At 30.9% G+C, this 24543-nt stretch overlaps 4 protein-coding genes across 4 annotated transcripts; 3 read left to right on the top strand and 1 right to left on the bottom strand.

Annotated features, from left to right (window-relative positions):
• Nucleotides 1-645: 645 nt before the first annotated feature.
• Nucleotides 646-1221, top strand: LOC120128655. The gene is made up of 2 exons (XM_039146299.1): nt 646-732; nt 829-1221. The coding sequence occupies exons 1-2, from the start codon at nt 646-648 to the stop codon at nt 1219-1221; spliced, it is 480 nt and encodes a 159-aa protein (XP_039002230.1).
• A 9179-nt stretch (nt 1222-10400) lies between these two features.
• On the bottom strand, nt 10401-13367 carry LOC120128656. The gene is made up of 3 exons (XM_039146300.1): nt 13361-13367; nt 12582-12678; nt 10401-11055 (listed from the first exon to the last, which is right to left on the bottom strand). The coding sequence occupies exons 1-3, from the start codon at nt 13365-13367 to the stop codon at nt 10401-10403; spliced, it is 759 nt and encodes a 252-aa protein (XP_039002231.1).
• Nucleotides 13368-13583: 216 nt separating this feature from the next.
• LOC120128920 (telomere repeat-binding protein 3-like) lies at nt 13584-17515 on the top strand. Its single transcript, XM_039146530.1, has 10 exons — nt 13584-13730; nt 14323-14463; nt 14592-15432; nt 15546-15755; nt 15847-15909; nt 16003-16082; nt 16168-16412; nt 16533-16850; nt 17026-17089; nt 17294-17515. Exons 2-10 carry the CDS (start codon nt 14383-14385, stop codon nt 17504-17506), a joined length of 2115 nt encoding a protein of 704 aa, XP_039002461.1. The 5' UTR covers nt 13584-13730; nt 14323-14382; the 3' UTR covers nt 17507-17515.
• A 6104-nt stretch (nt 17516-23619) lies between these two features.
• On the top strand, nt 23620-24313 carry LOC120128998. The gene has a single exon (XM_039146602.1). The coding sequence runs from the start codon at nt 23775-23777 to the stop codon at nt 24039-24041; it is 267 nt and encodes an 88-aa protein (XP_039002533.1). The 5' UTR covers nt 23620-23774; the 3' UTR covers nt 24042-24313.
• The last annotated feature ends 230 nt before the right edge of the window (nt 24314-24543 follow it).

A 24543-nucleotide genomic window follows, 5' to 3' on the forward strand; every position in this document is an offset into this window, starting at 1 on the left:
CTTTAATCAACGGTATAAACCCGCGTATGCATCTTTATAATTTTATAAATATATTAATTGATTATACGATAAACTATATCATATATCATTAAATTTAAATTTAAATTCTAGTGTCTAACAACTTTATTAATTGATTATATATTTTGAACTATACTTAAAATCAACTTCATTTACTTTATGTTATAATTTTATAAATATATTAATTTGATAAATATTATTTATATTATAATAATAAAATATTACTTATATAATAATTTTATAATATTTATAAATATGTTATTTTTCTATATTAATTTTATATAATTATATTATAAAATTACAATTATAAATAATAAAATAATATTTATGTAATTTAGTTCCAAAGAAGGCGGTGGATCGTGTCTTTATCCTTTGGTGTCCTCCCCGAGAGATGATCTTAAATTTCATGTGGATGGTGCAATGAAATTAGATGGTAGTTCGGGAGGCATTTTGAACCCATCGAAATCTCCTCCATGTTTCTTTGATTTGGTTAGTAACTTCGCTGCTCAAGTTCTTAGAAGTTGGGAAGCGAATTAAACTCCGAATAAAATTTGGAATATCATCCGTAAATTCCAAGGCATACCCCGGATCAAATTGTTTATGTGGCTTGTTTGTAAACGTAAGATTATGACGAATGATGAGCGTGTTCGTCGCCATGTTACGGATGATCCGAGCTGCTCAATATGTGAGGCTGCTTGTGAAGATATTGACCATGTTTTAAAGTGGTGCTCAACAGCTTTTCAAATATGGAGCGAGTTGGTTGTTCCTAACAAAATACATGAAATTTTGTCCATGGATACGGTGTCGTAGATAGCTATGAATCTTCAAGACGGTTTAAAGTTTGCTAAGAATCCGAATAATTGGTCGTTGCTCTTCTCGGTAGTTATTTGGAATATATGGCGAGCTCAGAATGCAAAAGTTTTTGAAACTCCTTTGGATGGAGACGGAGCGATAATTGAACGGAGTAGTAGGCTTATTCAAGTCACTCTTCAACCTCAAGTTGGGGTGTCTCCTTCTGCGAAAAATAACGCTATTATATGTCGTGGTCCGGATAGTTGGACGGTTCCTCCGGCTCCGTGGATCAAAATCAACGCAGATGCTGCTTGTAGCGGGACGGATAATTATGCTCGGTGTGGGGGAGTTGCTCAAGACAGTTTAGGAAATTGGATTTTCGGGTTCTTAAAATTTATTGATGTCTGCTAGGTGTTAGATGCGGAGCTTTCGGTGCCTATGTCGGTCTGAATCTCGCTTGCGATTCATGTTTCAGGCAAGTTATTATTGAACTTGATAGTATGGAAGCCTTAAATATTTTTCGATTAGATTATAAAGGTACTAACTCACTTGGATGGCATCTTAATGAATTAAGAAGGCGAAATTGGAGTGTTCGTATTAACCATGTGCTTTGCAATGACAATAAAGTTACGGATGCCTTGGCCAAGGGCGCTTCTTTTGACAACCTAGATCACATTGTTTTTGTTTCTCCCCGACGTCGATAATGAATTTGTTACATAAAGATCTTATGGTGTCTAGCTAAGTTGTTAGCTTGTTTTTCGCCTTTGTTTTTCATGTTTCTTCAATGTATTGGATTAACATATATACTCTTTTCCTCCATATAAGTTAGGGGGATTTTTAATGAGACATATATTAATCTTTCTCTTGTATGATTTCATCGTTAATGAAATTATACCTTTTACCGAAAAAATGTAATATGTAGTTTAGATAATATATTTGTACTCTTAAATTTAGGGATTTTTAATGTTTTTCATGGTTTTCTATTATATGATTTCCTCGTTTTTCGCCATTGTTTTTCATGTTTCTTCAATGTATTGGATTAACATATATACTCTTTTCCTCCATATAGGTTAGGGATATTTTTAATGAGATACATGTTAATCTTTCTCTTGTATGATTTCCTCGTTAATGAAATTATACCTTTTACCAAAAAAAATTATATGTAGTTTAGATATTATATTTGTATTCTTAAATTTAAAAAAATATTTTGAATGGAGAAAATTAATATTTTGAGTATTAAAATGGAAAAAGGTAAACTTTAATACAGAGAAAATGTCGAGGAAAAAAGGTAACTAGGCACAGAAAATAAAGAAGAAAACGTGAGAAATGGTCAAATAAAAACAGCTAATGCATGCATGTGTTGAAAATTTAGTTTTCAGACGTTAATTTTGGAGATTATTTTCCAAAGAGAGAAATTAAAGAATAAAGATTCCCCAAAAACAGCAAAATTCAAAGGAGATCAAAATTTGGGGTAAAGGGACCGTTAACCGCATTCATCGGGCCACGTATTACGCCGTGCATTAGCCGTACGTTATAGTGGACTCTAGTCATAGCGTTTTTTTTAATAAAAAGTACGTGACACTGTTCAAGAGGTTTTTTCTCCTCACACTCATCGGATCGATTCGAATCATACACTTAATTTTAATGAGTGAATCTTTTAATATAAATTTTTTATATACATAAAAATTCAAACCTAAAATCTTACTCAAATATAATTACTTAACACTTAAACTAATTTCTACCAATGAGGTTTTTACACTTTCATCACACTCGATACAGGTGTGTAAACTTTGAAGTCAAAAGTTTTTCGTTTTCGTTTTTTGTAAAATTAAAAAAATGTCAAATGTCAAGGATTTAAAACTTTTTTTCCTATCAAATCCACTTCCAAAAGTTCTCTGGTGAGTTTATACATACCATCAAACCTAGACGTGATAGCCATCTGTCCAGTTTAGAATACAAAGTGTATTTTAAATGTAGAATATAATTTTGAAATTTTCAGTTTAATAATTAAATAAGAATGCATTAGTTTCTTGACTCTGTAAAACTATACCGATGAATAAAAAAATCAAAATGGGTCATAATTAAATTTATTTAAAACATTTTTATTAAATAAATAAAACATTCTAATAAGAAAATGAAAATAGAAAACAAAAATAAAAATAAAAGGGAAAAAAGCAGGTAGGGCAGGTAAAAAGCATGTAATTTGATGAAAATGTAAAGAGGAGGAACACGTCACAAATAAGTCATAGCTTTGTTGTTGAACCACATCTCCCCCAAATCGTAGGAAGAGATTTAGAGGTTGAATGAAAGCGTGATCAAATTAACTTCTTCCAACTTAATTTTGCTTTCGCATGTGATCACCCCACCAAACCCCTCATTATATATTAACCATTGTTGGTCGGCCACGATTCAATTTGGATTTTCTTTTAAAATATATATGTTCATTTCAGACTTTACTTTTATTTTCTATTAAATTAAAGTTATTAAAAAACTTTTTTTTATAACAATTCAATTTGAATTACATTTATCGTGCTTGAAAGGTAGACCAGCTTATAAATAAGTACATCTACTACTACCTAATATGGTTATATAGAGAGACAATTAAGATTCATTTTACAATATCAACTTTTTAGTGTCTTTAGGTTAGTTAGATTAATTAAGTTTAATGGCTAATATAAAAATATTTAAATTCGGAATAATTGTTTTTCTATTAAAATCTTTTCATTTTTTAACATTAAAGTTAATCATCAATTTTACTTATCTAACAATCTAAAAAGTATATAAAATTTAAAAAATTTATGTTGCTTCAACTGATTCTCTCTCTACCAACCTCTACTTCAAACCATCCAATTAATTTTCTCATTTTGATAGGTATTCCTAGTCACTCTAAATTCTAAATTTAATCATAATCTTAGCTAGAGAGGAGGGGAAGGGGACTATAGGAGAAATAAGAGAGTGCTCCTACCTTAAAGATTATGAAGGAACAAAGATTAATATCTTAATCAACTCAACGGTCAAATATGATATATTTTTTAATAATTTAGGGTAAGTACAACATACAATACAATATATGTTCAAATATAACTCTCAATATTTCAACATTGAACCTCACACCCCTAACACTTATGGTGCTCAAACTCGGGTCCTAAATAACAACAATTCCTTTACCACGAAGGTCACTTGGCTCGTGCTCAAATATGATATTCTTAAATTGTGATAAATTTAGTTGTCAACATGATGTTATGTTCTATTATTTATACTAATGTTGATGGTGTTTATTTTTAACCTTCGATAATGATGTTTATATATAGAATAGTTTGGTTAAAATTTTAAACTATTTTCTTATATAATTTAAAAAAAAACTAGCAATACAACTCAAGCAATACACATTTGAATGATTATTAATTGAACTAAATATTAAAACATAAATTTAAATAATATATAAAAATAGTATATACACGACAAGACATAAATTAAAACAAAATTAAAATTAAAATATGATAATACTTGCCCATAATAAGATTTAAAAGTATGATTTTGAATATTCCTAAAAAAGTAAGGTTACCATCCAGCCAAATTCTCATTGGCATAAATTACCTTCTACATAGATAACGATGATTGATAGAGACGAATATTGTAGTGGACCGGTTATAGAATCTTTTGGTCGCGGGTATCAATTGCGCTAAGAAATCACATTAGATATTACGAACACTCCCTCAGTCCTCCATATTTTGAACTTGTTTAATTCTTGTAAATGGTTCAAACTTTTTCTCAATCAAAATTTTGCGACTTAATAATTGTTATTTGGATGAAAATTATGTGAATTGAAGTAAATTATAAGATAAGTATAGATTATTGGCTTAGTTTACGAAGTAACGTATTTACGTATATTTTAAGTTAAGATGAGATCAAGGCAAAGGCTTGGTATAATTACTTCTCTCTTTTTATTTAATATGTGTCCTACGCCTCAAGTACTTGTATGATTTAAGACATAAGCCTCAAAAAAATCCTAGATTTGTCTCATTGGTGTGTTGCTCGTCTATTTTATTTTTGGTATTTGTTGATCATCGACGACACCAATTTTATTGTTAGTTGTAGACCGTTGGTATTTTTTATTGTCTTTTTCTTTTCTCTATATCATATCTATAATTTCTTTTGTTTTTTGATTTTCAATAAATATGCCTTTATGACACGTTTCCATTTACTTTAATGACATATTTTCGTATGTTTTTGGCATATTTTTCAATTATTTGATATTTTTTCATTTATTTTTAAGGGTTTATTTGACACCACCACGACTGATCAGGGTGACGCTTATATGATATCTTGTTGATCTTCCCTGATTTAGACCCTCAGATTGGATGTGAATACTCGATTTGCGTTTGTGGATAACTTTTCACATCTCTTGAGTCTGATTTACTGTTTGTGTGTGGTCTTTCAATAGTTTGATCCCCTTTTTTCATATATGTTTGTATCTATATTTGTTCAAATTTCTTGGTTAGATTTTTAATCTTTCCTTGTTTAGTCTTTATGTGATCTTAAGTTGCTAGTTTTGTTTCAATGAAGATTTTTTTTAATTATGCATAATTAATTTACGATTGCATTTGTAAATCTTTATTGTAATTTGGGACTATTTTGAATAAGATGGTTGTTTATATATATATATATATATATATATATATATATATATATATATATATATATATATATATATATATATATATAAGAATTTGTATGATTTAATGGGTACTTTTCAGAATTAAATTAGAGTTATTATTTATTAAAGAGTTAAATTATATTTAAGTAATTGAAACAAGTAGATACCCAAAAAGGAATATTTAAAAGAAAAAAGAATATGCGAAGTGATAATGGGTGCAAAAGGCAATTCAGTTGGTGCAGAGAAGTTGACGGTTAAAGATAAAGGACTTGTCCTAAATTTTCTTTACATGTATGAAATATCATTTAAGGGTTTAAGGAAAACTTTGTTAAAGGCCTACCATTTTTCTTTTGAGGAAGAACAGCCATAGATTTAACCAATCATTTCGAATCATGTATATAAAAGAATGGACTATATCTTTCAAAAGGGTCAATGGCCCTAAATAAATATCTTTCATCTTCTGTGAAATATATTTTGAATTAGAGTTTAATTATTTTTTCCTGAAAATATATTTTAAGAAATTATATGAAATAATATTAATAAATATGATCAATTGAAGAGAGTAATGAGTGTTTGTATGACTTATTACACATGCCAAAGAGAGGAGAGTGATTATATAATTAAAAAAATGTTAGTGCCAAATTCCTTGTGCATAAACATAATGCATGATTTGTGGAAGAACAATGGGTGGTTCTTTTAGCAGACCAGTTGGTTGGATGAAGGGACCATTGCCCAAACTGTGTCTCTTCTTTACTAGAACAAAACATGTTCCAGTGCGTTTTCCCGAGCTAAAAATGGTTCCTAGTTTCTTCAGCAAGCAAAATTGGAATCATATCTTCAACTTTCTTCTTTGCTCTTTTCCACGCAATATAATTCAACACACATTCTTTCTTTTCTTTCTCTATCTTTGCCTTCCACTTTAACTTTTCGAATGTTTGTTAATCTCTCTTAGGTTGAGTCGCAATCGATGTTTAAAATCTTAAGTTCAAATTATATAAACGAGAAAAATAAGGGTTGAAAAACCTACTTTTAAAATAAGATTTGATTGCGTTAAAATGTGCAAAGCAGTGTATTATTCCTTTTGTGCATTTATATACAGTAAGGACTTCCTAAATAACTATCATATAACAAACTAACAAAATTATTGACAGCAAAACTAACAATAAATATCTAACACTCTCCCTCAAGTTAAGATTTGAACATGTTTTTAAATCCTAACTTGGATTTCAAATAATTGTGTTGTTGTATACCCAAACTCTTTGTGAGCAAGCCCGCAAGTTGATCACTCGATGATACGACAACATCATCAAGCAATGGACCGAACCATCTGAAATTTGTTTTTGACCCTTTTTTCAAATTTTGTTGAAGTCAGTTTGTTATTTTGCTTTAAAGGGGTCAACGCAGGTTCAGTTCCTCCAAACCGGTTTCTTCTATAAGCTCTACTGCATATTTTGCAACTTTTATTCAACAAATCCTTCAATTGATCGAGGAAATATTCGTCACTCCCTGTCATTAGCAAATCATCAACATATATCAATATAACTACTAGTTTATGTAAAGATCCCCAGCTGTCCTGATTAACTAACTAGTTCATCACTCCCCGTTAAAATGTGCAAAGTAATTTTGTGCTCCTCATGCACATTTAATTTACAAGGACTTCCTAATTAACTTTCATATAACAAACTAACATAATTATTAACAACAAAATTAACTCTGAATATTTACAATAATATTTAACACATTGATTATATTTTTATTTTAATTAAAATCGTTGTGATTATCAAATACGAGAAAATTTTCGACCAAAAATGTTTAAATAAATAGTTTTTATGTTAACCCAGAGAAAATCTAAGTCACTTTCAACTTGGAACTGATTCCTATCAAGTTGAGAAGAATTTAAGGTAAAACTCTCTTAATATATAAAAGCGTTTTGCATGTTTGAACTTGTATTTTATCATTCTTTTGTAAAAACTTGAACCAATAAAGTGTTTTAATGAATCTGAAGTTAATTTAATTGATTTATATAAACACTTTAAAATTAAATTTAGAATTAGAATCTAAAGAGGGGTCATTGATAAAAAAAAAACATATTCTTCCTAGATAACTCGGGTTCAAACGTGTATGAATTTATTTAAAAAATATAAAAATAAATAAATTTATAGTATAGGTCCCAACAATTTTTGATCTTTTAGACTCCTCCCATTTGATCTTCGGCAGTCTCACTTAATAATTGAAGCTTAAAGTTATCAACTAACCTAACCGCCATCAAAAGAGAAAATGGCCAGAAGATTCATGTTATCGTAGTTGTTCATAAGCCACGTTAACCATTTTTAAAAGGAAAAACAATGCTTGGGCTGTATTAAACAACACAAAATCCAAAAAGAAGTGAAAATCACCTACTCGTTAAATCTAACTTGAATAAAGGCATAATTTTGCTTCTTATTTTTTTATGTCATATTAATTTAGCCTATCGTTTACGGCTAATTAATGAAGTTTGATCCATTGAGACAAATTATTTGGCAAAACGCCCATCATTTTTAGAAAGAGTGAAGTTGATTCTAAGCAAGAACTTACATTATTTGTACGCATATAGTATTAATATATATATTGTCAATGATACAGCATAACAAGGCATTATCACCACAATTATTTGATTTATTGTTTTGTATCATCATTCTAATAGCAACAATGATCGGGATTGTCCCGTTATCAACAAGTTCATTATGCGTCACGCATAGCAAATAGGGTCACTCACTCACTTGTCGAATGAGCATTTAACTATAATCAGTCTTTAAAGTTTGATTTTAATATTTCCACTTACATTACAAACAATTTATTGAATTAGGGCTGTAAATGAGACGAGAGACAGATCACGAGCTACTCAAGATTGACTCGGTCAAAGCTCGATCAACACTCGAATCGAATGAACTCGACTCGAATTCTTAACGAGCTACTTAATACTCGACTCGAAAAGCTCGCGAGCTAATCGAAAAAAATATTATATATTAATTTTAGATTTTTTAAAATTACATTATTAAAAATATATTAAAAATACGTTATTGATAATTATAAAATTTTAATATAAGATTTTTGTAGGTTCAAATTCGAGTTCGAGTTCGAGCTTGAATCGAGCTCGAGTCTCGAGCTTCGATCGAGCTCCTGAATTTTTTTTGAGTTCAAGCCTTTTCGAGTTCGAGTCGAGTTTCAATATTATATTTCGAGTTCGAGCTGAGCTTAATAATTTTTAGCTCTCGAGTTTTTGAGTCGAGTCGAGTCTAGTTTTAAACTTTTCGAGTTCGAGTCGAGCTCAGCAATACTCGAACTCGACTCGGCTCGTTTACAACACTATATTGAATGATGTCATTTACGGTTAATATATAGAATTCATATTTCTAAAAAAAACAAATTGCTACTTAAAGATGATAAAAAAATTACTGTTTTTAGTTTTCGACTGCAAGATGAGATGTGGATAACTTTCCTAGATACTTCCAATTGGATTTAATTAAATAAAAGAAATTTGGCAATGTAAATCTGTATTTTAAAGTCAACCCATAAAATTTAATTGTGATAACACTTGTGAAAATCAATACGAAAGTTGCTACCTTTTTGTATTGAAGAGCCCATGATCCAATCCCACCTTCGGATTTGGATCACAGTATGATGAGTTACTTTCCTTACCAATTCAATGTGGCCTTTTTCCTCTCACAAAAATTTATTTGTTCATTTCTCTATACAATATTTGAACTCACGGTTTTCTTGTCAATTATCATCCATAAATGGAAGATATCATCTGTTTAGAGATGTTCGAATCTCACACCAAAACAACAACAGTACCTCCACTCTGATTAAATCTCAGTCAATGATTACAACCCTTTTACATTAGCTAAGAAAATAGGTTGAAACATTGAATGAAACGTCGAAGCTTTCTACAGGATGTCATAATTGGCATTTATACATTTGCAGTTGCAGTGTGTGAGATGCAAATCAAAATCAAAATACCTGCGTCTGAATTGTAATGGCCATATTCCATAGGCTTCTTGCAGTCTTTGAATTCTTCCATTCTGGATTTAATCAATTTCTTATCCATAAAAGTGAAGAAAATTCAACTCTCTTTAATGTGTATTTGGTGCTTTCACATACTGTCATTCGGCACAAAAACCTGTCTTGGTCCGAATCTTATGGTTAAGACATGGGCCTATATAAAATCTTGCGAACCGAATCTAAAACTTGTGAGTTGATTTGAGCCACACCTAAATTCAGAGCCTTTTCCAAGTTACAACCTCTATGGTACCAGACAGTTGGACCCATATACAGTGAGTTAAAAGTTTGGGATTAATTTAGAACAAGCATCATAATCTGGGGATAAAATTAGAGTATTTAGAATTTTGAGGACCAATTTAAAATATTTATCATAATTAAGGATGTGTGACATAATTTAATCTTTTAAATATTTGTGGTCTTAAGGATAAGTTTGTGATTGAGTGTAGTCAAAGTTAAGCACCTGATGAGTAACGACTTCCTAGAACTTGAATCCGGCCAGTATAATTAGTGAATTGAGAAGTTAATCCATTAATAATTAGGACAGTAAATATATTGTACGGGTACTTGTAATTAATTGAATCGCATGCTAATATATGTAAAATTTGATCATCTATATTAATTTACTGATTAACAAACAAATCAACAAGAAAATTGGAAGAAATTAATAGCATTATGTAAACATAAAATAAGAAAAATAAATTATTACCAAATAGTAATTTTAGTATAACGTATCCGCCCTCCCCTAGTCGCTCTCTTTTTCTTTTTCTTTTACTTGAGTTTGTCTTTTTTTTATAAATCAAATCAATTTTTTATTATTATTATTTTTTGGATAAGTAGAAGTTTATTCATCTAAAAAGAAGCAGCAAGCTGCTACAAATGACATCAAAACAGCCTAGATTAATCCCCAAACTAGGCTCAACCTCCTATTAACATCATCCATCTTATTCATATGACATCTATACAATTTAATCCTAACAGACTCTCTAATGTTATTTACAATCGTATCAGCAGAACGAATCACACCACGAAAATGCTTGCGATTACGTTCTTCCCAAAGAAAATAAACAAAACCAGTCCACGCGAGCTTTAGAATATGAACAAGGAGGGATTTACCCTTCAAGTTTGAAGTCATCCAATGCATGGCATCATCCCAACATGTTAGCATCTGTAATTGGAGACCACAAGCATGCAGAATGGCTTTCCATATCACCCTTACAAAGGAACATTCCAAGAACAAGTGGTTTTGAGATTCTTGATCATCACCACACAATCCACATACATTAACAGTGACAATGCCAAACCTTGCTAACCTGTCTTTGGTTGGCAATCTATCGAGAATCACCATCCAAGCAATAATGGAGAATTTTGGGATATGAGATGGGAACCAAATAAGCCTATGCCACCCAACCTTATCCCTCCTATCACGAATATGATCCCAAATCCAGCCACCCTTGATCTGTGACCAAATAGAAACCGAAATGAACAATCTTCTAGCCTCCTCTCTAAGTTTAATCAGCTTGTTGAGGATCCAACTGAAATGGGGTTTTCTGTCAACATTCCAATAGTCCAAAGATTTGAAGCATGTTTATCTCTAATTTTATTTAACAAGCGACAACATCAATTTTAATGTTGATTGTCAACCGCCGGTTCTCATTTTTTTTTATTTTTTATTTTTTAATAAAAAAATTATTTGTAACACGTTTATCTCTGCCTTTATAGCATGTTTATCTCTGTATTTGTGATATGTTTATCTCTGTGTCTGTGGCATGTTTTTCATTTTTTCTTGGTCGTTTGATCGTTCTTTTATTTATGTTTTCTTAGGGTTAGATTTGACGATGTCACAACTGATCAAGATGACACTTATTTGAAATCTTGTTGATCTTCCCAACTATGGACCTTCAGATTGAATTTTGATGTGTGATTTTGCGTTCTAGTTTCTCACGACACTCAACTTTTATTTGTGATTCTCGATGGTCTTCGAATTGTTAACCGTCCAAAATGCTCCACATCCAACTACGATGGTCGGTCTTTGTTCACGTTTTCTATTTCAAAGGTTACTCCACATTTCTTCTCTATGTCCCTTCTTATGGCACACCATTTTCTTTGTAATTATGTAACCACCATTTCAAATTTTCACTGTCTGATTGACTCGAACTCGAAAACCTTTCAAATTTTCATATGTATGATAAAATTCAATGAAATCATATAAAGTCCTCCACTTTAGCATATTCATATCATTCTCACTGTAATCTTTTAATTCATTCCCAATCTTATCCCATATTTTTCGTCAATGAAGTTGTCAATTGTCTTCTCATTATCTATATGTTTGTCATCATCAATAGGATAATTAGTTTGTTCTTCTTTAGTATAAGTTTCACAATCTAATTCATTGTTGTATCCATATTTTTCCTGATTATGGTCATCTTCATCCTGATTATAATTGTCAAACTCTATAATTTGAATTTTGGTATCTTCATTATCAATTATCTCGAAAAAAATTTGTATTTTCAAAAAATAAACAAAAGCAACATTATTAAAATGGTGAATGACATGTAATTGCATTAATACAAAATTGTACAATTCAAGCGTACCGTACCGATACACTTTACTAGAGTATTAGTACACATATTTGAAATAAATAATAGTGTACAATTATTGTACCAGTACACAACCAATACTGATACTCGAATATCTGCGTACCGATACACATGAGCCAAGGTATCGGTGGGACATGTGGGATTCTTTACTAAATTATCAGTACACATATATGAAATAAATAACAATGTACAATTATTATACCGGTACACAACCAGTACCGATACTCGTATGCCCGCGTACCAATACATATAAGCCATGGTACCGATACGACCTATGGGATTCAAATTGGGAATTCGAAATTGGATTTGAAAAATATGGTTATATGGTTCAATTGTTCAAATTGATGTTCTAATGTGAGAATTATAGTACTCAATTAGGTAATTAATGTTCCATAATTGGACTAATTAGAAAATTAGGGTTATGGTTATGGTTAGGATTTGGGAATTAGGGGATTAGGGTAAGATGATGGGATGACGGTCGCCCCACACTGGCTGCAGTAGCCACTGGCGGTGAAGGCGTTAATCGTCGGTGAGGTTGCACCCACCAGTGACGGCTTGGATGGCTGCTCAAGTCTGAAACAAAATTTCAAAAATTAAAGCTTATATGATTGGATTGGTTGCGCAAACGACTACCACATCGATGGGATGAAAGATAAAGATTATCTCGTCGACGGATGATGTTACCGACAAAGATAGCGGGAGCTTCATAGTTATGAAAAAATTAGGGTCTTTTCACTTAGGGGTTAGAATTTGATTTAATTATTATTAAAATAAGATTATGAAAAATAATGTAATTAATATTGTATTTTAAATCATTTACGTTTAGATTTTTAACTAATTTATAATTATACGTTCAGTACTTATAATTTTAATGTTTTATAAATGAAATTAATGGTGTTCATCGATGCTCATCAAGCATGATAAATTTTCTTTATCTAATTTAACGATTAAATGTTTAGTTCTCTGTCAAAAGGATTAAGATTCAATTCCTTTATGGTATTTTAGTTAAAAGAAAGACCAACTTTATAATTACAAAGTAATCTAAGTTATTAATAAAAATATTTATTATAATTCATGATATCAAATTTAATTAAGATTTTAAAGAATAGAGTAGATAATAATAATTAATAAATTATTTATCTAAGGAAGCTTTTATAAAATATGATTGGTCCACGTAGCAGTACGATATGGTTTTTAGATTCAAAGAAAGGATTAAGAACCGGTCACAAGCAGAAAGAGGAGGGGTTTTAGTTACCGTCCATTGCCAGTAAATCATCTCGAATCCACCGGTCGATCCAGTTTTGTGGTCAAAGATAATATGGGTTTAAGCACTTTCTATTCCATTTATTTATTTATTTTCTTTGGTGGTTTTTCTTTTAAAGGGTTTTATCTTAAAATTTCTTTCACCTTCCAAACCACATTAACTAAAATAAAAATAAAAAAATGGATCTTGTTTCAAGGAATTTAAATTGAATTGGATTTGAATTTTTTTTTCTTTCCCCAATCTTTGTTTATCAGGAAATTTTCAGGGATTGTTATCAGGAAAATTTTCATTTTCTTTACATTCTTTTCGGTATATATGTATATTGCCATTTAAGAAACTGGAGATCATTTCAATTTGAAAGGTGATTTATTGGCTTGTCTCATTCTAATGCTCAAATTGTGTTTTACATCAGTGAATTTCGATTCTAACAGTGCTTCGAATCAAGATCTGATCTGTTTGTTAGTTTGGTTGGTAGTTATTAACCATGATTCATGGAAAATTTAGAACTTGGGGTCAATGAGGTTTATGGGATTTGGATTGAAAGATGCACTCCTTGTTAAGAGGAAAAAGAGAGAAAAAGAGAGAGAAGAGAATATGAATTCGACCCTTAGTGCTATAAGTTCTTGTTTGACTTTAAGAGTTTCAGGCAATTTAATCATACTTTTGGTAATTTACTTTTAACGATATTTTGAATTTGATCAAAATTAACGCAACTATGTTCTTCTCTTGATGCTCTGTTTTGGGTTTTTTCATCTGAATTTGATTGATTTATTTTTAAATTCCGGCCATTCGTTTTGTTTCTGGCTTTATGGATCAGCTAATCTAATCATTCATAGATAATGCAAAATTAATTTGATTACTTTTTTGTAAGTACGTAGCTTGTGTTGGTTATCTTTGTAATTTGTGCTGATATACGGTCCATTTCACTTTTTTTTGGATTGGCTTATATACAGAGAACTTGAATCTGGAGAGATTAATGGTTGATAAGTTGGATTATCATACATGCCTGAGATATGGTGTTTAAGAAGAGTTTAGATTATGGATTTAATGCCTTCGGTGTCTCGACTGTACCCCGTGCCCCTAGATCAATTCGGGTATGCCTTTTTTATATCATTATTTCTTGATCTTTTCTCTTGATTTTCTGCTAAATTTGACTTTGATTGTGTTGAATTTTGTTCTAAAACTTGATGAATAAAATGAAGGGTTTTTTTTTTGGTTTCAGAGGAGGGGTCAGAGTAAGAGGACAGTTGATGATAAACAAATTTCCGCTTTCGAATTGTTAGCTTCTTTAGCAGGGAAGTTATTGGAGGAGAGTGAAAGCTCTGCTGCAAGCAATGCATCCGAAGGACATGATCATGTTTCTATAGATAAAGATGTTGTTAAACAGGAAATTGAGTACGATGATAAACAGTTAAAAAGTGAATGTATAGAGCATGTAAGTTGCGAAGAGAGTGTTGTTGCCTCTGATTGGACTACTGAACACAGTGAGAACCTAAAGGAATTTAAACATTCTGAAAACAATGCCATGTTGGAGTGCACTTTGACAAAGATGCAGCCTGCTTACTCGGAGCAAATTAAGGGTAATTTAAATTCTGCAATTTGCAAACGAAATGTAGCATATGGGAAATTTCCTGGTGATTTAGATGGTTGCTCCACTAATTACAGGGAGTTGTGTGATGGTATATGTGACAATGGTGTTAAACAAGAGCAAGAGGCTAAGGTTTTGGAATCTGGGCCTTTTTCTATTGCTAAAAATTGCTCCAAAAAGGATCCATTAGAGGCGTTTATGAAGTTTCCTGCACCCGTCAATTCTGAAAGGGATGTCAAATTGCCATCACGTAGTGGTTCTCTTCCTACTGCTTCTTTTTCAAGGCATAGGAACGATATTAAGTTAGGTAGTGTAGATGATGATGAAAAAATTTCTAGGTTTAATAAACTTAGCAACAGGTTCAATGCTTCTAGGCCTCCAACATGCATCGAAGATCAAAGAATAAGGAAGTTGGTTACATCCAAATACTGGAAAGTGGCTCCAAAATTGAAGGATTTTGAACATTTCAGAGCTGGTGAGAGTTCCAATTTGTTTTAGAATTTTCATAGCATTCTTTGTATATTTTCCATTTGTAATTGAAGTTCATGTACCGTCTTCTTGCTGATTTTGTGTTTCTTATATTTTTAGATGGAGGAATAAAGCCTCTACATCGCAAACGGAAGACATACTATAATTATGACAAATGTCAATACGACACACTATATAAAAGGAGGAAGCTCCTTGACCATAGCTCAATAGTAACTTCTGATGGGGGGATTGGTAGCAAAAGTGTTCCTAATCCACCTGAGAAGGTTAAGAATGAAAGTAAGAGTATCTCAGTGGCAATGTCGCAAGGTGGTGCTTCCCTACTGAAATTTTATTATAATTTATAGATTCCCAGATTGAGATTTTAACTAGTCTGACTAAACCATTTTATTCTGCTGTGTAGCATGTGAGACACCCTCCTTGCTTACAGGTCACCAAGCATCCCACAACTGTACTGATTCTCATGGTATTATTCTTTTATGTGTTACCACAAAATACATATGGGTGAATTTTTTCTGATTTTGGGAAACTCTTACTCAAGGTTTGTTCTTTTGTACAGTAAAACTAAGCATCAAGTCCTTTAGGATTCCAGAACTTTATATTGAGGTGCCAGAATCTGCAACTGTCGGTTCACTAAAGGTATAGGAATTACATATTGTTATACATTTTCTCATTTAATTAATTCTCAGCTTCTAATATTAGTGGTGTACTTAAATGTGAGTAGAGGACTGTAATGGAGGCGGTGACTGCCTTACTCGGAGGTAGAATCTGTGTTGGGGTACTCTTTCAAGGGAAGAAAGTGAGAGATGACAGTAGAACTCTATCACAGTCTGGAATTTCCTCTGAAGATAATTTGGATGCTCTAGGTTTCACTTTGGAGCCTGGTCCTGCAATAGCCCCTCCACCTTTGCGCTCAGAGGAACCCCTTCTGTTGTTGCCATGTGGTGCTGCCCCTCAAAATTTAACTAGGTGATTTTATCATGTTTTGTGATTGGTTGTAAATGGTAATAAATCTTGGTTTGAATCTCTTTATGTCGCGTGTATGCATTATGAGTTACTTGTACCTTTTAATTGGTGCTTGGTTTCCAGCCCTTTATCCACTCCAGCCCTGGATACAAAGATTCCAGATGTCATAGCTGACCCACCATCACTTACTATTTCAGCGAAAGCTATGGATAGTAATTACAAACACACTTCCTCCCAAACTAACATACTAACTGATCATCTGCGATCGGAGTCTAGAGCTCTAGTTCCAGTTGCTGCAATGAATGTCGAGGCACTTTCTGTGGTCCCTGCGAACCGGAAAATACGAAAATCTGAGCTTGCACAGCGTCGAACCAGGAGGCCATTTTCTGTGTCAGAAGTAGAAGCGTTGGTACAGGCCGTTGAGGAGCTTGGTACTGGAAGGTATAATATCCTATGCTTCTATTTTTTTTTTTTTACTTTTCTCTTGCACCCTCTTTCTGTGGATTTGCTGAAGGGGACAAAAGATATGTTGTTTCCGTTGGCTCATTCATTGAATAGGATGCAGCATGCAAAGAAGTCTGAGAATCTAAAATCATTCTTCTCCCGGCATCTGCAGGTGGCGTGACGTTAAATTGCATGCATTTGAGAATGCTGACCATCGAACTTACGTGGATTTGAAGGTAGAAGTGTTCTCTTTTTAACTATTGTTATGAAGAGGAAATCGACGATGAACAAGAACTACAATGAACTATGACCTTGGAATTTATGTGGATTGGTTACCACTGATATTTGCATTAATCATATGAATCTTTTTAAATACTGTGTTTGCACAACTTGGATATATCGTCGGAGTTGGTCATATCGGCTGCCACTGTTGTTCCCAGGATAAATGGAAAACATTAGTTCACACTGCGAAAATATCGCCGCAGCAAAGACGGGGAGAGCCGGTACCGCAAGAACTGCTGGACCGGGTGATGGTTGCTCATGCATACTGGTCTCAGCATCAAGCTAAACAGCAAGGCAAACATCATGCTAGAACTTTGAGAATTACAAACTCTCAAGCTGATAGAAATGGAGTTGCGGTCGTCTCAATGTAAACAAGAAGAGAGGTAAAGAAAACATTGACCAAGAACAAAACATGTACGAAAGGTTCAGATTTTATGTAATATTTTCTCACACGGAAGTTGATTCTTTGCCAGCTTCTAATCATGAGCCATTGGCATGATGTAAATGATTGGACCAAACATGATGCTTTTTAACCTCATCCATAGTACGTTTTCTTCTTTATTCATTTGATTTTCATTTTGTAATTCATCGATAATAAAATTCAAATAAAGAAAATGAACAAACTGTTTTTCTTCGATTTACTTTATATAATATTTCACTTGCATTTATTATTATTATTATTATTTCCTCCTGTAATTGGGCAGCATTACTTTTATAAGTTGAGAATTATAAAATTAAAATTATTTTATCTTTTTCATGGATAAGTTCTAATCATAAAATATAAGTAAATTATAATTAAAGTTTAGGATATATTATACTATTTCTCACTGAATTTTACTCTTTCTCTTATTTTACTCACCGTACTTTTTTTTTATTATGCTCATTGAACTTTACAGATTGAATCATTTTGCTCACTCTGCCGTTAACTCTTTAACGGTGTTATGACTTGGCACAAGCATCGCATCAAAACGAGTTGTTTAAAAAAAAGTTAAATATACACCAAAACGACGTCGTTTCAAATCTTCTTCTTTCCCCCAATTTTTTTCCCTATTTTGTCGTCGGCCACCGCGTCATTTTTCTTTATGGCCATCATCTACCGTTATTGATGGTAGCTGTCCGGTCTCAAAATTTATGGGTTGGTTCGTCTCAGCCCCCTGAGTTCAAATCTGGTGGTTGTTTCACCGGAAAATATCCTAAAATTCGTGAATCTCGATTCAAATGTTTCGGCTTTCTCACTTTTAATCTCCAATTCATGGACTTCGAAGCAAGTTCCGATAAAATGAAGATCGAATTTGGACTCAAGGTGTCGAGGCGAAGCGACCCATAAAATTTGAGATCGAGCTTCCACCATGTACGGCGATCGACGATGGTCAGCGATGACGTTCGACCACCTTCTATTTTTATTTTATAGTTTGGTGAATAAAATAGGGGAGATAGTAAAGTTCCGTGAGGAACCGTGGAATTTACCCTTTATATTTTCAATTATTTCTATATTAAATAATAATAAATGACACACCATCACACCATTAGAGAAATAACAGTGGAGTGAGTAAAATGGTATAATTTATAAAGTTTAGTGAATAAAATAAAAACATAAAAAATACAGTGAATAAAATAGGAGAGAGAAGAAAATTCAGTGAATAATTGTATAATTTACCTAAAATTAAAATAAACAAAAACTTTATTTTAGTAACTTTTAAATTACGACAGATTTTCGCACCAAACCTATTTGGGGATAAGCAGGAGGAAACTTGTCTACATTGATGGTGATTAATTTATTATTTTTACATCATCGCATTGGGATCGATAATCGAATCTTCCTATAATATAGTGTGTTAAAAGTAATTTGTGATGATCCAATAGTGTGGATACAGAGTAGGTTGCTGTTCGCTGCACGTTGCACCATGTGATATTGTCACTGTGTGAATGATTGGTCCAAACACAGGCATACTCAGTTCTGTAAATGATTTTTTTATTAATTGTTTGGAAATCATTTATTTATATTTACTTATTAAATTAATTAAATGAGTATAAATAAAATTTTTAAACATAAATGAACGAATATAAATAAAGATGTATTTAGTTCGTTTATGTTCATAAATAAAATTATTTCTATGAAAATTCATTTAAGGGTAAAGTATAGTAATGGTCACTAATTTTTTTAAATCTTTCATTTAGGTCCCCTAACTTTTAAAACTTTTATTACAGTCCTCCAACATTTAATGATGTGTTGGCAAAAAATATTTAATGACATGTCAATTATTTCTTATTTAAAATTAGTTTATTAAGTATTTAATTTTTATATATGTGCCTACCTTAAAATTAATTTGTGCTAACCTAAATTTTTTTGTGTCCACCTTGAATTTATTTATGCCCAAAAGATAACTAAAATTGCCTATTATAAACATTATTTTAGTTTCGGTTTAAAAATCTATTCATTAAGCCCGAATCAAAATAAAACAAAAAAAATATATGTAGTTAAAACTCAAATCAATATTAAACACAAATTTAATATACAATCTAGATACAATACCCTTAACTCCAATAACAGCTACAATTGGTCAACCCAACCCCTATCCCCTCAAAATTCACTTTGCACCCAATACCAAAAAAGGACAAAAGCATTACTTATTCTCATATTTTAACGGATGATAAGAATAATCTATTAAAAAAATTGTAACATAACCTAAAAATCAGCAAAAAAAAATAGTCTACAAACCTGCAAAAAAATAGAGAAGAACTAACATAAGAAACTAAAATAAATAGAGCAAATTTAAAGGTAAGGTCAAACATTTATTGATATTTTCCAGTGACGACGAACATCTCTGACCATTAATTCGTACGGTGAGCAACTTTATGACAGCGAGTGGACAAAAATTCTCTGAGATCACATGAATCAAACGATGATGAGTAACTTTCCAAAAATCAAAATATTATATTTCAATTAATTAATATATATCGAACATAAATTTATAAATATCAAACATAATATTATATATATATATATATATATATATATATATATTAAATCAAAGAAATTTTTTATGCATATTAAATCAAAGAATTAAAATTTACAAATATTGAATCAACATATAATCAAATCACTAAATCAAATCTATATTGATAACATTAATTAATAAATACATTTTAAAAATTAAAATAATATATTTGAATCAATCAAAGGATTAAAATATATAAATACTTTTGAATAATTAATAAAAATATTAATATTACATATCACAACATATTTCTTAGTGAACCATGACATTCTTAGCCCCATCACCTTTAATCTTATTTTCTTATCGTGGAAATGTTTAAGGCTCCAACAACTTCAACTTTAGTAACCTTTTAGGCGAAACCTAAAATGTTAATAGTATTCATAACATTTACCGATTATAACTCATTTTCTTACCATGTATAACATTTTAGTGGAACCTGTTATGTTACTCCAACTGATAACTTTTCAGTTTTGATTTATAACATTTTGTACTCGTTTTTAATCAATTACCTTTTTTTACCGGTCACGCCATTTATTAACCTTATTTTAGGTGCCTCACAGCAGAACTTCCCATTATATGCAACTTGTTTTGTATGAGCAATCTCTAGCAAGTTTTGAATACATTACAGGTCGACATTGTTGCCTCATTCACCTAGGGAAGCAAGAGAATAAACTCAAGTTAAGATAAAGGGACTGGACCAGGATATACCCGTCAAGTCATATCGGATTTCTAACGAATACGAAAACAAAATCTTTATTGGCGTGCAGTTACATGCATCGATGGAGAAGAATTAATAATATCAAGTTAAAAGTAATTTGTACAAATTAATTAATATTTTAGTTATTTATTTTAAAATAAAAGATTTTCATTAAAAGATACCAATGTTGAAAATCCACTATATAAATATATAATTATCATTTACGAGATATATCTTGAGAATATTCTAAAATAATATATATATATATATATATATATTCATAAAATAATCTAGATATTTGTAATATTTGATACATCTTGAATTGTCTATAAAATATTCTCAACATTTATAAAATTAATAGCTAAAATGTTGGCATGTATCAACAATCCAATGAACACTAAAATCTATAAATATGAACAGGGGTAGAGGTAGGCCTGACCTACCTAGACCTTGTCCCCTCCTATGCCCAAAAGAATTTTTTATATACTTTCATATATTTAATTTTAATTTTATTTAATTAAAATTAAGTTAATTAAAGTCTTGTTTATTTTAAATTTAACTATGATTTTACCTCTTTAAAATCTTAAATTAAGAGTTGTTTACTTCTAATTTATATGATATGATGCTATCTTTCTCGTATTTATTTATTTATTTTTACTATGTGCTTTTTAAATTCAAAGAATTCTTTTAAAAGCATGAACGTAATAGAATATCTTTACTGAGATTTTGAGTTTTTTTTATTATCTTTTTCTACAATTTTTTGAATTTTTTGTTTTATTTATATTATGTTCTTTATTTACTTATGAACTTGTGATTTTATTAGTTGCTTGTTTAGAAAATTTTCAATATTACCTACAAGATTATAATAAAAATTTAAAATATATTTCTCATATCGTATTTTATTCAATTAAAATATGAAAATATTATATTTTGAACTATGTATTTTTTACATAAATTTTAAAGTTTTTTTAGAACTTTTAGTTATACTAGTTTTAATTGTAATTAAATTTTTAAATCGAAAGATTATATATGTAATTGGCCCAGTCAATAATATTTTTTTGGATTCACCACTGAATATGAGATGAGATTTATTATTATTACTAGAGTAGTGAAGAGTATATATACACCCTAAAATTTTGATTGTGTATGTCCTTTGATTAATATATATGTGTTCACCTTGAAAAATATTTCTAGATCTGCCACTAATACAAATCCAAAATGTTAATTAATAAAATTTCCATGAAGCTTACTTTAATTTATAGATACTAAAATATAAATCTTCAACGTATTACACATGAAAACCTTTCAAATTAAATATCCATACAACTTATTCAAGTTGTGAATTTAATATCTTGAAACCGTGCATGTGAAATAAGTAGTGGTTCATATTACATACATTGTTTATATTATGGTGTATAACTTTGACTAGTCTCAGATCAAGGCTCACAGAATTGTTTATATTATATTTACAAGCATCATAAAGATAAACATCTTCCTTAAGATTCTGCCCCATAAAATGAAGTTGTTTAATTTAGCATTTTACTCAAACCACAATTCCCAATTTTTTTCTCCAAAGTAATCATTTTCTTTTGAGATTTATCATTCTTTTTAAAAATAAAACCAGGCAGCATAATTAAGAAGGGCATGCCAAAAACACTACCTTAGAAACAAATACAGTAGTGAACTGCATGTCTAATCAATCATCCTCAAATAATATCCCTTAATTTTGTTGTTTAATTTTATATATAATCAAGTGTGATATAAATAAAGCACATTTTATAAGCATTAAAGTAAGTACATGAGAATTTATTGAGCAAAGAAAAGTCAATAGTCCCTTAGAACTATTATTTCGTTGCTTGAATGTGAAGCTAAGGACCTGAGAATTTATCGAGTGATTGTTGATAAAGAGGAGTAATGTTTTTTTAGACGTTATATGTTTAAGTAGCTGTTTCATAGGATATAAACATGGTTAATAACTAAGATTATATTTAAACGAATATTATAATTTAATCATCTCAGATTAAGAAACAACATAAAAATTCCAATTAAACTTTGAATAGCATTAGTGCACTTTTTTTTATTCGTTAACTAAGTACATAAAAGATCTTTATAATAATTTTATGTTATTCATGTACTCATATGGTACATGGTATTGTGAAATGGATGATCCTATCTCTGTTTATGCCATGCATGCATATAACATAATACATTGTATATTGAGAAGTTTATCATGCTTACATATTTATGATCAAGAGTACCCAAGAAGAATAACTAATTCCTCAAGAACTAGTATTACCGAACATATTATTTGTTTATTCTTTTACCACAAAAGGTTAAGAGCATCAAAAGAAACACAAAACTCATAAACAAACAAATGACAAAATGACCTAAGCTATTCTGCACTCGACCTTTTTCACCTTTTATCTTTTCTCTACAATAAATACTCATATTTTCTTTTTCAACCTTGATATTTACAATAGCTCACTGAGATTTGCACTCAATTCCCTCCTTTTATCCCACTCTTTCTTACTAATAATTTTTTATTTAATAGTATATGTAAATGTAATCAATATATTATTATAAATATTTGGACTACATTTAAGAGCTTAATATAATATTTTTTGGATAATTAATATAATATTTTTTATATAGTAAGAAATATATAAATTGGTGGGCCTCTGGACGCAAAGAATCCAAGATGATACCCAATGCTACGCCCATCTCCTTTTTTATTTTCATCCTCTTTCAACTTTATTATAAATGCTCACTCTTCTCTCAGTGTCTCGCCAACAAAACACAAGGGAAAAAAACTCTTCCTTTTAACTCTTTATTACTCCAGGAATTCACTCAACTGTTCAGCTTCCAAAAGGGTACTAAGAAAATCCAGAAAAAAGAGAGGCCGGACCATTGATCATCTTTAAGAGCTCACCTGGTTTTCTAGAAATGGCTTCTTCAAATCTGTCAACATGTTCAAGTGCACCACCAAGTTTCTACTTTGACGAGAAATGGAAGTTGTCGAAGAAAGAAAGTTCATCGACTTCAAGAAGCCCTCCTTCATCTTCTTCTTCTTTCGTCATCAAGAATTCATCTGCTTCTTCGAATAAAAGATGTGTTTTTACGAGAAAATGCGCCAGACTAGTGAAGGAACAAAGGGCTCGTTTTTACATCATGAGGCGTTGCGTTACCATGCTTATTTGCTGGCGTGATTAAACTGATTCTTGAAAGCATAAAACTGGCCTCCTTTGGCTCTTCTTTGAGATGTTTTTTTTTTCGCCATTTTTTTCTGGGTTGATTAGCTAGCTTTAGCAGCTGTGTTTTGGTTCATCAATGGCATCCAAGCACGCAGGCAAGAAGTAGTAGATATCAAGTTACATATATAATTGTATATAAAGAGGGTTTTCTTTTCTTTTTCTATTTGTAAGAGGATTTGAATCTCCATAAAAGGAGTATGGGTTCTTAAATCGACTGTTACTTTCATTGAGATTAATGTAAGGTAGAGGAAAGCACAGTATAGGTTTCTCCATTTATTTCTGTTTTACTTTTCTGGGTTTTGTGATTGTAGATGAGATCTAATTTCATATTCAAGCCTTGTTCTGCTTCGGATCTCGGTGTTGTTTGCTGCATACACAGACTATTATTTTTCAATTATATATAATTTTTTAAGGAGTGTGCAATGTTAGTGACATTTGAACGTGATGGGGCAGCTAAAATG

The sequence above is a fragment of the Hibiscus syriacus genome, unplaced genomic scaffold, assembly GCF_006381635.1.
Source record: "Hibiscus syriacus cultivar Baekdansim isolate YM2019G1 unplaced genomic scaffold, ASM638163v2 tig00110482_pilon, whole genome shotgun sequence".
In the NCBI taxonomy this organism is placed as follows: domain Eukaryota; kingdom Viridiplantae; phylum Streptophyta; class Magnoliopsida; order Malvales; family Malvaceae; genus Hibiscus; species Hibiscus syriacus.